General features: G+C 41.0%; 1 protein-coding gene across 5 annotated transcripts in view; it reads left to right on the top strand.

Annotated features, from left to right (window-relative positions):
• Crebbp (CREB binding lysine acetyltransferase) overlaps positions 1-13,403 on the top strand; it is a 132,287-nt gene that overhangs the window by 79,871 nt on the left and 39,013 nt on the right. For 4 of the 5 annotated variants that reach the window (XM_078024537.1, XM_078024536.1, XM_078024535.1 and 1 more), the window contains 8 exons: positions 4,076-4,318; positions 5,796-5,895; positions 6,199-6,345; positions 7,988-8,105; positions 8,970-9,141; positions 9,460-9,498; positions 11,624-11,748; positions 12,361-12,549. In XM_078024537.1, the coding sequence (XP_077880663.1) occupies positions 4,076-4,318; positions 5,796-5,895; positions 6,199-6,345; positions 7,988-8,105; positions 8,970-9,141; positions 9,460-9,498; positions 11,624-11,748; positions 12,361-12,549 (1,133 nt within the window). The remainder of the gene's footprint in view (positions 1-4,075; positions 4,319-5,795; positions 5,896-6,198; positions 6,346-7,987; positions 8,106-8,969; positions 9,142-9,459; positions 9,499-11,623; positions 11,749-12,360; positions 12,550-13,403) is intronic. The other variant, XM_078024538.1, reaches the window with a different exon arrangement.

The raw sequence follows: 13,403 nt of genomic DNA, 5'->3' as shown, positions 1-13,403 counted from the left end.
CTGGTGGCATCCTGAGTTGCAAAACAGTTGATGTTGTTTTACATGACTCCCCTGACAATCAGCCATCATCACCCCACAGGAAGCCCCATGTTCCTTACCCTAAAGTTGTGTGTGCCTTTTTATCCAGTAGCATCATTTGGGTCACATGTTGGGGCCATAATGTCAGAGTCTTTTATAATTTCTTTTCTTTTTTTAATATATTTTTAGTTGTAGGTGGACACAATACCTTTATTTTGTTTATTTTTATGTGGTGCCAGGGATTGAACTCAGTGCCTCATGCATGCTAGGCAAGCCCTCTACCACTGAGCCACAACCCCAGCCCCAGAGGCCTGTGTAATTTATTTTCCTTGCTCTGAATTGTTAGAAATGTTAAGTTCCAACCGTGTGCCTGTCTTCTGATAGATATATTTTCTTTCAAAAAATACGGTAACATTGACATTTAGGAAATAAATGCTTATAATACAAACACAAAATACAGTGACCATATCAGCAGCTTCCCTGGGGTGGCCTTTTGTAAATGAGTCACTGATGGCCTGGCAGGTGGCCTTAGGCTTAAGAATGGTGTTTCACCCTTAGTTGAGCATTTTAGCTAAATGGATGTCATTTGGGAAAGTGTGAATGAAAGAGGAATATAGTAGGAGGGAATCCCTTTAAGCAGAGCTATGGTATCATCACCCAGAAGTAGAAGGCTACATAGATAACTTTGTTTCTTCACATTCCTGGCCACAATTCACCACTCTGTATATGAATGCAGACTGCATCTGTTCTGTTACACCATAAGGTGATAGTGAATTACTCTGGGTTGGGGCATGGAAGTGGGCTTAGCATGCATGAGGCCCTAGGTTCTATCCCCAGAACCCTCCTGCCTCCAGAGTAAACCAGCCAACCATTATTACTTTCTTTTTTTATATCATAGTTCTTTTTAAGGTTCAGCAAGAGCTAGGTGCAGAGGTATACACCTGTAATCTCAGCTACTCAGAAAGCTTGAGATAGGAGCATCATCACAGATAATGGTTAGTCTGGGCAATTTAGTGAGATCCTGTCTCCAAAAAATCAAATAAATAAATAAAATACAACTGGGGATCTAGCTCAGCATATAGTGGGTCCCCAGATTAATCTTTAATACCCCACCACCACCCTCCTAAAAAATTAGCACATCAGTTTCAGAAGCATGATGGACACGTCCTAGTTTCCAGGAGTACTAGCTGTTGGACAAAATACTTCTAAAGGTATATGACTGTTTCACCTACACACTTGGCAAGGTGCATCTTGGGAATTGATTCTCCTTTATAATAATAAGGTGCTTGGTGTGTATAATTGTGTCTAATGAACATTAATGAATTTGAGATCTGACTATCCTTATTAGAAAAGTTAATAGTATGGAATGGGTAATTACCTAGATTTTATTTTTTTATTTTTTAACACACGTTTTGATTTAATTAAGTTGCTCTGATAAGTGTTTATACTTGCACTGGTAGTTGAATGACAGAATAGAATAGTGCTTATACATTAGTGGTTTGAATTTGAAAGAAAGATTTTGTGATAGTGTTTTACGATGTCAAAAAATTATGTAGTTGTATTAATTTTGTAAGCTGCTGTGGGGGGGGTGGGGTGGGCAGGGTGTGACTGGGGAATTGAATCCAGGAACGCTCTACAACTGAGCTACATCCCAACCCTTTCTATTTTTTATTTTGAGGCAGGGTCTTGGCTAAGTTGCCATCACTGGCCTTGAACTGGTGTTCCCCAGTCACTGGATTATGGGTATGTGCCATCTCACCAGGCTAAGCTGTTATTTTTAACATGGCTTTGAAGTTCCAGAGTTACAACAAATAGGACTGTAGCTCAGTGGTAGATTGCTTGCTTAGCCTACATAAGGCCCTGGGTTTGATCCCTAGTACCTCCAAAAGTAAAAAATAAAGAGTAACAGTAAATAGTATGACATAAAACTTCTGTCATGTGGTAAATACTCACCAAATGAGGACATTGGGATGGACAGATGGATAGATGGGTGGATGGATAGATGGAATTGAACCTCCAGTGACCAAGGAAATCAAAGTTTATGGTCGTCTCTCAGTTAATTTGAAAGCCTTTTAGAGTGGAGTTCCTTGTTGTTGTTTTTTTAATATTTATTTTTTAGTTGTAGTTGGACACAATACCTTTATTTTATTTATTTTTATGTGGTGCCAAGGATCCAACCCAGGGCCTCGCACATGCTAGGCAAGCGTTCTATCGCTGAGCCACAACTCTGGCCACCAGAGTTCCCTATTTTGACATTTACTTTTCCTTTAGTCCCTTGGGGTTAATCCACTAAGTGGGGCAACTGATCTACCTGGCACTCGTGGGACTGGTGGTGAGACAGATCCAGGTCCTGAAAATCGGGGGGTACTGAGGTGGTACCTGGATAAATGAAAACCAGAACAGAATCTTTAGGGCTCATTCCATTCCTTAATTTCAGCCACATCAGTTAAGTCTGTCAAGGGCAATAGTTCTTTTTATTATTATTATTAATTTATTTAATTATTTTAATTAGATGTATATAACACAAGAATGTATTTTGATTCATTGTACACAATTGCAGCACAACTTTTCATTTCTCTGGTTGTATATGATGTAGCATCGCACCATATGTGCAGTCTTACATCATTAGGGAATGATGTCCATCTCATTATACCATCTTTCCTGCCCCTATTTCCCCTTTCCATTCCCCCTTCCCACCTCTCCCTCCCCTTGGCCCCATCAAAGTTTCTCCATTTTTCCCATGCCCCCCCTCCATTATGGATCAGCATCCACTTATCAGAGAAAACATTCAGCCTTTGGGGGCTTACTTTGCTTAGCATGATATTCTCCAATTCTACCCATTTACCTGCAAATGCCATAATTTTATTCTCTTTTAATGCTGAGTAATATTCTACAGTTTCTTTATCCATTCTTCTATTGAAGGGTTTCTGGATTGCTTCCACAGTTTAGCTATTGTGAATTGACTTGCTATAAACATTGATGTGACTGTGTTACTATAGTATGATGAGTCCTTTGGGTGTAGACCAGGAAGTGGGATAACTAGGTCGAATGGTAGTTAGTTCCATTCCAAATTTTCTGAGGAATCTCTATACTGCTTTCCAGTTTGGTTGCACCAATTTGTGGTCCCACCAGCAATGTATGAGTGTGCCTTTCCCACCATACCCTCGCCAACATTTATTGTTGTCTGTATTCTTGATAACTGCCATTCTGAATGGCAAGAGATGAAATCTTAGAGTTGTTTTGATCTGCATTTCTCTAATTACTAGAGTTGTTGGACCTATTTTCATATATTTGTTGATTGAATGCATTTCTTCTGAGAAGTGTCTGTTCAGCTCCTTAGCCCCTTTATTGATTGGGTTGTTTTGGGGGGAGCAGTAGTTCTTGAATAGTTTCAAATAGGTAGAGAGCCCAGCATTGTGCTCTCTGCACAATTCCACAGGAAAGGCTTATTGTTAGTTTTGTCATTGTATGAGTAAGTTTAGAGAAATTGTAATTTTGTTATTTGGGAAGTACCAGGTGTTACCTCTGCTAATCTCTCTGTACCAGTGCATGGGAGCAATGAGGGATGTTGGGTGGGGGCAACAAGAAGACTCCTTTGTTGTCTCGGTGATGGCTGCCAGTCCCTATGGAATTTTGCCTGTCACACAATCTTCGTATTAGGAGTTACTAGATTTTAATACTTTTTGTGGGGGTGGGCAGTGCTGGGAATTGAACCTAGGGTCTTGTGCATTTTACACAAGAGCTCTACTACTGAGCTGCACTCCCTCCTGCTAATATTTATTAAGTTATCTCTGCAATTTTTATGGTCTGTTGCTTTCTGAGATAGAAGCATAAATTTTCTTTAGCTTTTTATTCTTCAGCTATTGCCAGAATAGCTGGAATAGAGCAGGATTCTTTCTTTCAGCACAGCTCCTTTTTCAATAGCCTTGTTTTAACACTTTATGACATGTATGTATAGTCTTTTGGTAAGATTTTATTTGCTTCTCATTAGTTTTTAAATACCATGTGGGCTTCTCCCTTTTATTTACCTTTTTTGCCTGTCTGTTTGTTGTTCTAGCCATCCTGGGGTCTCCAGCTAGTGGAATTCAAAACACAATTGGTTCTGTTGGCACAGGGCAACAAAATGCCACTTCTTTAAGTAACCCAAATCCCATAGACCCCAGCTCCATGCAGCGGGCCTATGCTGCTCTTGGACTCCCCTACATGAACCAGCCTCAGACGCAGCTGCAGCCTCAGGTTCCTGGCCAGCAACCAGCACAGCCTCCAGCCCCCCAGCAGATGAGGACTCTCAACCCCCTGGGTATGTGAAGGAGCTCAAGACCTTCCTTTGTTTAAATGCAGTGAATGGATGATAACTGTTATTGGAACCCAAGGCATTTTAGTTCTTGTTTTTACTTCAGATTCAATAGTTGAAATAACAAACTTCTAAGAAAAAGCTAAGGTATCTGATATAAGGAAGGTGTACCATGCTTGTAAAAAGAACACCATTTTCAAGTGAAGCAATGCTTTGCTGCTTGCTGTGCTGCTTCTGCCTGAATAGTTTTCATAAAGGGTGTGCCATGTGGCTCAGGATGCAAAAATCTCACAAATCATACTTACAGTTATATCACTTAGGTGGATATTAACTTACTATGGACACTTCCTGGCACATCTTAACCATGGTTCACCCACCTCTGGAATTAACCAATCTGTACTTGGACTGGTCAGCAACAGGCGTCTCAGAAATTCTACTCTACCGTCAAACTTCTGACTGGATCTCCTGTTACCAGCTTCTTGTCACTCCAGCCTATGAGTTGCCAGCCTTCAGTATCTTGCTCACACATCTCCACAGTTGTTACCATTTCTGCATATTGTTTCCTTACTGTTTTTCTCCAAATGACCACAGTGCTTTTAATCTCAGGCTTAGGCTACATGAGCAGTGCTGCCTGGGAAGGCAGGCAGTTGGGCTAGCCTCTTCCCAGCAGAACAAGAGTTTTTATTTATTTATTTGTTTGTTTGTTTTCGGTGGACACAGCATCTTTATTTTATTTTTATGTGGTGCTGAGGATCGAACCCAGCGCCCCGTGCATGCCAGGCGATCGTGCTACCGCTTGAGCCACATCCCCAGCCCCAGAACAAGAGTTTTAAGACTCAAAAAATGATTCTCCACATGATCAGTTAAAATCATCTCCTATGTTGCATTTTTTAAAACAGCTTCCTTAATGACTATCAAATATAATACTGGCCTGGAGACTAGATAAAAGACTCAAGAACAACCCAAGTTCTGTTCTGATCCCACTTCTACAAATAGTGTAATTTTTGACAATTTTATTAACCGCTCTTCAAATTTCAACTTTTTCTTACTTTCATGTGAAGACTGAAGCTAAATTGGCCTTCTATATTTTTCTCCTATATTTAATTTGTGATTTTATTTTCTGATAATTCCCCCAAAAGAAAATGACCAAAGATATGACTGAGTTATCTTAATTGTCTAGGGTGTAACATTAATAAAACATCAAAGTTGGAGTCTGCAAATGGGCCATTTATAGTTTTTCCCTACAGCCATAGGGTACACTTAGAACAACATCCAGCCTCCTTAACGTGTCTTATTTTGGTTACAGAGTGAGAAAATAACAGAATTTGTAGGAGTTGCTCACCATTACTGAAAATATAGCTCCCAGTGTTCCTGTGACTCGTGTGAATCACTTGTTGATGTGGTGACTTGTTTGTTTTTAGAACTTAGAAATGTATGTTATAATCTAGAAGTTAATTGACTTTTTTTCTCTTTGTCTTTAAAGGAAATAACCCGATGAACATTCCAGCAGGAGGAATAACAACAGATCAGCAGCCAAATTTGCTTTCAGAATCTGCTCTTCCAGCTTCCCTGGGGGCCACCAAGTAAGACCCAGGTTTCGGTTAGCTCTTAATCTGAAGGACAGATGGGCACGAGAGTGGGCAGGGCTCACACACAACTGTGTGGCCTTTCTCAGCATGTGGTAGAGAGGAAGATTGTTTAATGGGGTGGTGGGGGGTGAATTGCATTTTTCTCTCCCTTTAAAATTATAAATGTGGAACAGAATCAATTATGCATAAATTGAGTTTTGTTTATACATTCCTTGCTTCTCCTAACTTTAAAGTTATATTTTGCTGAGATGGAAAGCCTTTGAATCTCTTGAATAGCTAGATGTGTGTCCTTCTTAGCCCACTGATAAACGATGGCTCAAACTCTGGCAACATCGGAAACCTCAGCACGATACCTGCAGCAGCACCTCCTTCCAGCACTGGAGTTCGGAAAGGCTGGCATGAACATGTCACTCAGGACCTTCGGAGCCATCTAGTGCATAAACTGTATGTATCCATCCATCCGTACACCCCTGCCACGACCACCCCATTTACATTTTGTGGCTGAAGGCAACATTGTAATTTTGCAGTTTTATAGATGTCTGCTTTTATTTCTTATTTTCCCATTGGTCTCAGGTGACAGAACTATAGAAGGATCACATGCTTGTTTTAAAAAGCCACCCCCCACCCAGGCTTCCTTGGGCATGCTGGGTTTCACAGATCTTTGGTCCCCAGTGAGCAGAAGCATCAGATAGCAGAGGGGCAAGAACTATAGCACGGCTTCCTTACCTCTGAGCTCTGAGGATTAGCTCAAGAGCTTTACCTTTTTTGTGGCTCAAATTAAACTTATAGCTGGGTGGAATGGCACACACCTGTAATCCTAGCGATTTGGGATGCTGAGGCAGGAGAATCACAGGTTCAAGGCCAGCCTCAGCAACTTAGCAAGGCCTTAAGCAAATTAGGGAGACCCTGTTTCAAATAAAAAGAGGAGGGACTTCTCTCAGTGGTAATGTGCCCTTGAGTTTAATCCCCAGTACAAAAAAAAAAGGACCTCTGAGAATTGGGAGGAATTTGGACCTGCTGAGTATAGATAGCATGACCATCCACTATCTTAAAGCTAGTTAAGTTGAAGGTGAAGTTAATCAACTAGATTCCTTTGAATGTTTTTCCTCTCTTATTTTGATCATGTTTTTTTGTAATAAATAGGTGTTAAAGCTTGGGAATTTGAAATCATGTTGTTCTTTTTATATATATATGCTTTTTATTTGTTCTAATGATTTATACATGATAGTAGAATGCATTCTGGCATATCATACATAAACGGACTATAACTTCTCATTCTTCTAGTTGTACATGATGTAGAGTTACACAAGTTATGTAATCATTTATGCACACAGGGTAATGATGTCTGATTCATTCAACTATCATTCCTACCCCTATGCCCCCTCCCCTGTGTCTGGTCCAGAATACCTCTGTTCCCACCCCCACCTTACTGTGAATTTGGCATCCACATATCAGAGAGAGCATTGGCCTTTAGTTATTTGGGATTGACTTGAAATCATGTTATTCATGAAATGACTCTGCACATATTTGATGCAGCAAAATAGTGGTGTGTTTGACATGTAGGTAAGTTGAAGGTCAGGATTATTTCCCTTATTCATGTGTGAGGTGAGAGTTTGGGGTGTTTCTCAGCACTGTGTTACCCTCACAGGTAGCCCATCCTGGTTTTGTAGTTTTCATGTGGTGACCCTGAAAGTAGGTTGAGGATGGGCATGCATGGTGGCACATGCATGTAATCCCAGTGACTCAGGAGGCTGAGTCAGGAGGATTGCGAATTTGAAGCCAACCTTGGCAATTTAGCAAGACTCTATGTCAAAATTAAAAAATAAATAAGGGGGCTGAGGTTGTGGGTCAATGGTGGAGCACTTGCCTAGCACGCATGAGGCACTGGGTTCTATCCTTAGCACCACATAAAGATAATTAAATAAAGGTATTGTATCTGTCTACAACTAAAAAAAAATTTTTTTTTAAATGACTCAGTGGGGAAAAAAATTGACTCAGTGAGAGAGCATTCCTGGGTTACATCCCTAGTACCATCAGGAAGAAAAAAAAGAAAGTAGGATGTTGATAGAGTATATTATTCTTTCAGTGTCCAAGCCATCTTCCCAACCCCTGACCCTGCAGCTCTGAAGGATCGTCGCATGGAGAACCTGGTTGCCTATGCCAAGAAAGTGGAGGGAGACATGTATGAGTCTGCTAACAGCAGGGTAGGTCACCAGGTAGTAGCCATGCCTGCATAGCACCTTCGGTGGGGAGAGCTACATCTGTCTGGTTATCGTCCAGAAGTGAGGGAACTTGTGTGGGGACCCTGCGCCTTGAAGATCCAGATAAGAGATTCCTGCATGACACTGTTGTTAACTGCAAGCACTATCTACAGGGGTTCAAGGGGTGGGTGCAATTACAGAATATCCCTTGCACATACTTTTCATAGTGGATGTTCTTTATAATGCTTGTGTCATATTATTGCCTGAGTCAGTGAATACCCAAGTGGAGGCTCCATTGTACAATGACATATAACAACATTTTCTTCTGTGTCTGGGATATATTTCAAAGACTGGAATTATGTTCTCCAAAAGCTTTCACTTCAGAAATTGTTTGTATGGCAGTGACCTGTTTGATAAGTCCAATAAAATCACTAGAAATTCAGAAAGAATTTGGCCCTGTGATTTATCAGACATGTTGAACAGTTATCTTTGTCAATATACTTTAAAAATTTGGCTGGGAACTGAGTATGGTGGTGCATGCCTGTAATCCCAGCAACTCAGGAGGTTGAGGCAGGAGGATTACAAGTTCAATGTCAACCTCTGTAGTTTAGCAAGGCCCTAATCAACTTAGGGAGACCCTGTCTCAAATAATAAAAAGGGCTGGTGATATAGCTTAGTGGTAAAGTGCCCCTGGGTTATATCCTCAGTACCCCCTCCACCACCCCTGAACACACCAAAATTGGGCTGAGGTGTAGCTCTGTGGTACTTGTTCAGCATATACAAGACCCTGAGTTTGATCCCTGCACTAAAACAAAATAGATTGTTTATTTATTTTTATGCTTAATATTGAATGTTACTGCCTTTTAGGATGAATACTATCACTTATTAGCAGAGAAAATCTATAAGATACAAAAAGAACTCGAGGAAAAACGGAGATCGCGTTTACATAAACAAGGCATCTTGGGTAACCAGCCGGCTTTACCTGCCCCTGGGGCTCAACCCCCTGTGATCCCACCGGCCCAGTCTGTGAGACCTCCAAGTAAGGACTGCATTTCCTCCCACCAGCCCTTAGCCTGTTCACTTGGCTTTTCTTCTGTGTCTGGGGTATATTTCAATACTGGAATTATGTTCTCCAAAACTTTCACTTCAGAAATTGTTTGTATGGCAGTGGCCTGTGGGGATGTTTGAGTTTCTCTTGGGGGAGGGCTCTTTAAAGGGTGCCCTGGCATCAGAATGCAAGTGTTGTGAGACCCATTCACTATTTCTCTTAATGTTTGAAGTCCTCCATAGAAAATTCCTGACTCCTAAATCAAGGGTTATTTTAAGTAACCAGAGTTGTCTTTTTTTGCCATTATAGATGGACCCCTACCCCTGAATCGCATGCAGGTTTCTCAAGGTATTTAAGTATTTGTTGCTTATCATATTTTAGTTTAGCTTTTAGTAGCCACATTTTTTTTTCTTTTCCGTTTTCTCTGTCAGTGTCTTTGTAACCTTTTCTTACTCTTTCCATTCATTTTGCTGATGAGAATTCAGTTTTACAGGTAGTGTGAATTTGTTGTGGTTGGAAGTTTGGAAATTATAGCAAAGATCTCAAAAGAGATCAAAAGTAGGATTTAGAGGGCTAGGGAAAAGTGTTTGCCTAGCATGTATGAGGCACTGGGTTCAACCTCACATAAAAGTTAACTAAATAAAATAAAGATCATTTATTTTATAGGATTTAGAACTTTCTTTAAATGAATGGGTGGCGGGGGGTTAGACATTACTCTTAGGGATAGTACAAAAAAGAAGCATTTTACATGGGGGAAGAGGCAGTTCCGAATGCCAGGAGAGCATGTGAGAGCCAGCCCTGGGATGGTGAGTACTTGCAGCAGGTCGGGTAGGAACATGCACTGACCACTCCAGGGTGTGGGGTTTAAGGTGGGCTGGTGGATGTTGGCTTCGGGAGCCTGTGTTTAGAAAGCCCCAGCAGGCTTAGATAGTTGCATATTTCTGAACAGTCTTATAGGCTCTTTCTCAAGTCAGGAGGATTCTGTGGTCTCTTTTGGGGAGTCAAAGCCCGGAGTCATTTGCAAGCCTTTCAGTTCTTGTTTCTCTAGGTTGTGAAATGAGGTGGTGACGTTATCTGGATTCTAAAGGAAGAGGCTTTGTTGCAGTGTTTACAAGGCAAACTACTCTCAGAGTAGTTTGGAAGAGGAGAAAGGTTGTTTAAAACTATGGCAATCTTACTACATACTGAAACAGACATAGGATAGAATCATCAGGGACCCATTTGTATGCACTAGATATGAAAGTGAATCAAATCAAAACGTTGAAAATTAGAGCTTAGAAAATTGGAAGCTCTATGTGCTGTCTTGGGATGCTCTGGCCTTTGGTCTGCATGCTTTGGATATGATGGTATAGCTTGTTGGTCAAAATGTCAAAATTAAAAAATAAATAAGGGGGCTGAGGTTGTGGGTCAGTGGTGGAGCACTTGCCTAGCACGCATGAGGCACTGGTTAAAGGTTACTGAGAAAGACATTTTCTAGGTGAGCACCCAGTGGCCTCCCTACCAGCACACCCAGATCTTTGGAAATGTGGATTTTTTTAGAGGTTATTTCTTTATACCGACCATTTTTTTCTCTCTCTCATTTCTGTCAAGGAAGGGATTTTTTTTTTTTTTTTTTTTTATGATAGGCTCCTTTAGAATTCCTCATGGGCCTTGATGGCACTTTTTGGGTAGTTGCTGAAGATAGTGTACAAGACACAGATGTTCTTGATCCTGTCACGGCTATACCAGTGTCAAGGCAGTGCCTGCAGAAAGTCCTCCAAGGTTTCTTTTAGATCCCATTGTTTGGTGGAAGATCTCTTGAGCTGACCTTTACTTAGAACTCATAATTTGCAGAATTTTGTCGGAAGTTAGTAAGAACTAGCCACTGTGGTCTGGAGATACTTGCTGCCTAATGAAGTCTTTGTCAGTGGCTTGGAGTTTCTGCAAACTGACAGAGCCTTGGTATAAGACCTGCTGGCCCTTGGGCACTTTCTGAACACTAAAAGTGCTTATAAAGTATTGAAACAGTGCTTTTAGTCTTAGCGTAGATTCTAACAATGAATATAAACCCAGCCAAGAAGCTTGAAATCCTGGGAAGATGGGAGCCAGCTGCTCCAAGTGATGTCAGGTGAGGCTACACTCAGATGCTGGCCCTGGATTCAGGAAATGTTCCCTACATAGATGGATTCCTTTGCGGTGCCCCCTAACCTGCTTTTTTGCTTTGTGCACATCAGCTCTTGTTTGTTCCTTTGTTGTCTTTACCTAGCCTTCTATTCTCATCTCCTGTTCTGCCCAGCTCTCCCTACCATCCCACTCTCTCATGCCACATGTGTGCCATTTCCCTAAGTGTAGAGAAGTTGCTTTCTTAACTGTCTTCTCTGGTTAGCTGAGTGAGTTCTTCTTGGTTGTCTTATGTTGTCTATGTGTTCTATTTTCTTTACTTGAGAAGTTGTAATTCTGTTTTCTTGAGAGTGCATTGTGGGTGTGTTTACAGGGATGAATTCATTTAACCCAATGTCCTTGGGGAGTGTCCAGTTGCCACAAGCACCCATGGGTCCACGTGCAGCTTCCCCAATGAACCACTCTGTCCAGATGAACAGCATGGCCTCAGTTCCAGGGGTGAGTGCTTCTCCCCTCCTCTCAACCCTTGTCTCTTTAGGAATGCTGTCTGAGTAGGGAATTCTAAGTGTCATTTGAGAACATGGTGGGACCTGTTCCTTGGAGTTTGGATTATTCTTTACTTCGTACATCTCTGTCTCTTTTAAAATCTTTGTTATGACATTGAAGATTATTTGGTTGTTACTTATTTTTATTGGAATAACATTCATAGAAATACCTGGTTTTGTAAGAAGGAAGGTGCTCTGAAAGTGAGCAGGCAGCCATCCTCAGATAGGTGGCCAGACAGAGATTGCCGGTGTCTGTTGACTTGAGCTTGCTCTCCTGAGGCTGCTCTCTAAACACTTTACTGAACTAATAAAAGGCATGTTTGAGCTTGGCATGCTATTGATTGCTGCTTGTAGGACAATTTGAAGTTGGCTCATTTGAGAGACTACTTGAGAAGGCGAGGAAAAGTGCCTGTGAACTAGGAGGGTTCCTAGTGGCAGTCTCCAGGACTGAAGCTATGTGCTCTGCACTCTGTAAGCCCTTGGTTCTCTGGTTGCTTTGTTTGTCTGGAAAACCGTGTTCCATACCGTCTGTATTGCAGCTCTCTGAATGCTTATTATCTTATAGATGGCCATTTCTCCTTCCCGGATGCCTCAGCCCCCCAACATGATGGGTGCACACGCCAACAACATGATGGCCCAGGCACCCACTCAGAACCAGTTTCTTCCACAAAACCAGTTCCCATCTTCCAGTGGGGCCATGAGTGTGAACAGTGTGGGCATGGGGCAGCCAGCTGCCCAGACAGCTGTGTCACAGGTATGTTTACTATGGGGACCTTGGCTACTGACATCCATTTAGCTCCAGCTTCCCTGCAGTGTGAAGCAGTCTTATTTATTGGAAATTCAAATTCTAGAATATTAGTTTTCATGTATCAGCATCTCTTCATTTTTTCCTTGTTTATCCAGTATTTTTTAATTTGTTTGGAATTCCTCTTGTCCTTTCTTGGTGAACTTCATGCAAATAGTAGATTGGAGTGTGATTTTTTGGCTTATGTGTTTTATGTTTTGATCTTTGAGTTTGGGGTGGTTTTCTTGGTTTTGTTAATTTGTTTTGTGGTTTTTAAAATCTAAGATTAACATGTGATCCTGAGAGACACTGGGGTTTTTTAAAGGGATGAGTTTACTTTTAGTGATTTAGTTTATGTATCTTGCTGCCTGTCTCTCACTGCCTGGGGGATGTCAAGCTAACAGAATCATTGGAGTAGCTCACTTCTTGCTGAACATGTTTTTAATTATTCAATCTAAAGCTGAAGACAACTATTTTCTTTTTACTGCTTCCTCTCCCCCTTTTGTTAATTGTAATGCATCAGATTACTACTGTATACAAAACTTGTATATGTGTTTAAACAGGTCAGATCTTTCCTAAAAGATAAAATTCACATCTTATTTTTTTTAATATGAAGTAATGTTGAGTAATTTGAATACAGTAGATGTATTTACTATATAATGACCATTTTTTAAAATTTTCATAACATCTTATTGCTCTGGAATAGAGATCAATAAACCTTTTCTGTGTACAGAGCCAGAGAGTGAATATTTTCATCTTTCTGTACCATAGTCTTAGTTTTAATTATTTATCTGTGCTGTTGTAGTGAAGTAGCTTCCATAAAA

Source organism: Ictidomys tridecemlineatus, chromosome 10, assembly GCF_052094955.1.
Source record: "Ictidomys tridecemlineatus isolate mIctTri1 chromosome 10, mIctTri1.hap1, whole genome shotgun sequence".
Classification (NCBI taxonomy): Eukaryota; Metazoa; Chordata; class Mammalia; order Rodentia; family Sciuridae; genus Ictidomys; species Ictidomys tridecemlineatus.
Note: the sequence above shows the minus strand (reverse complement) of the source record. Positions and strands in the feature narration are given on the sequence as shown.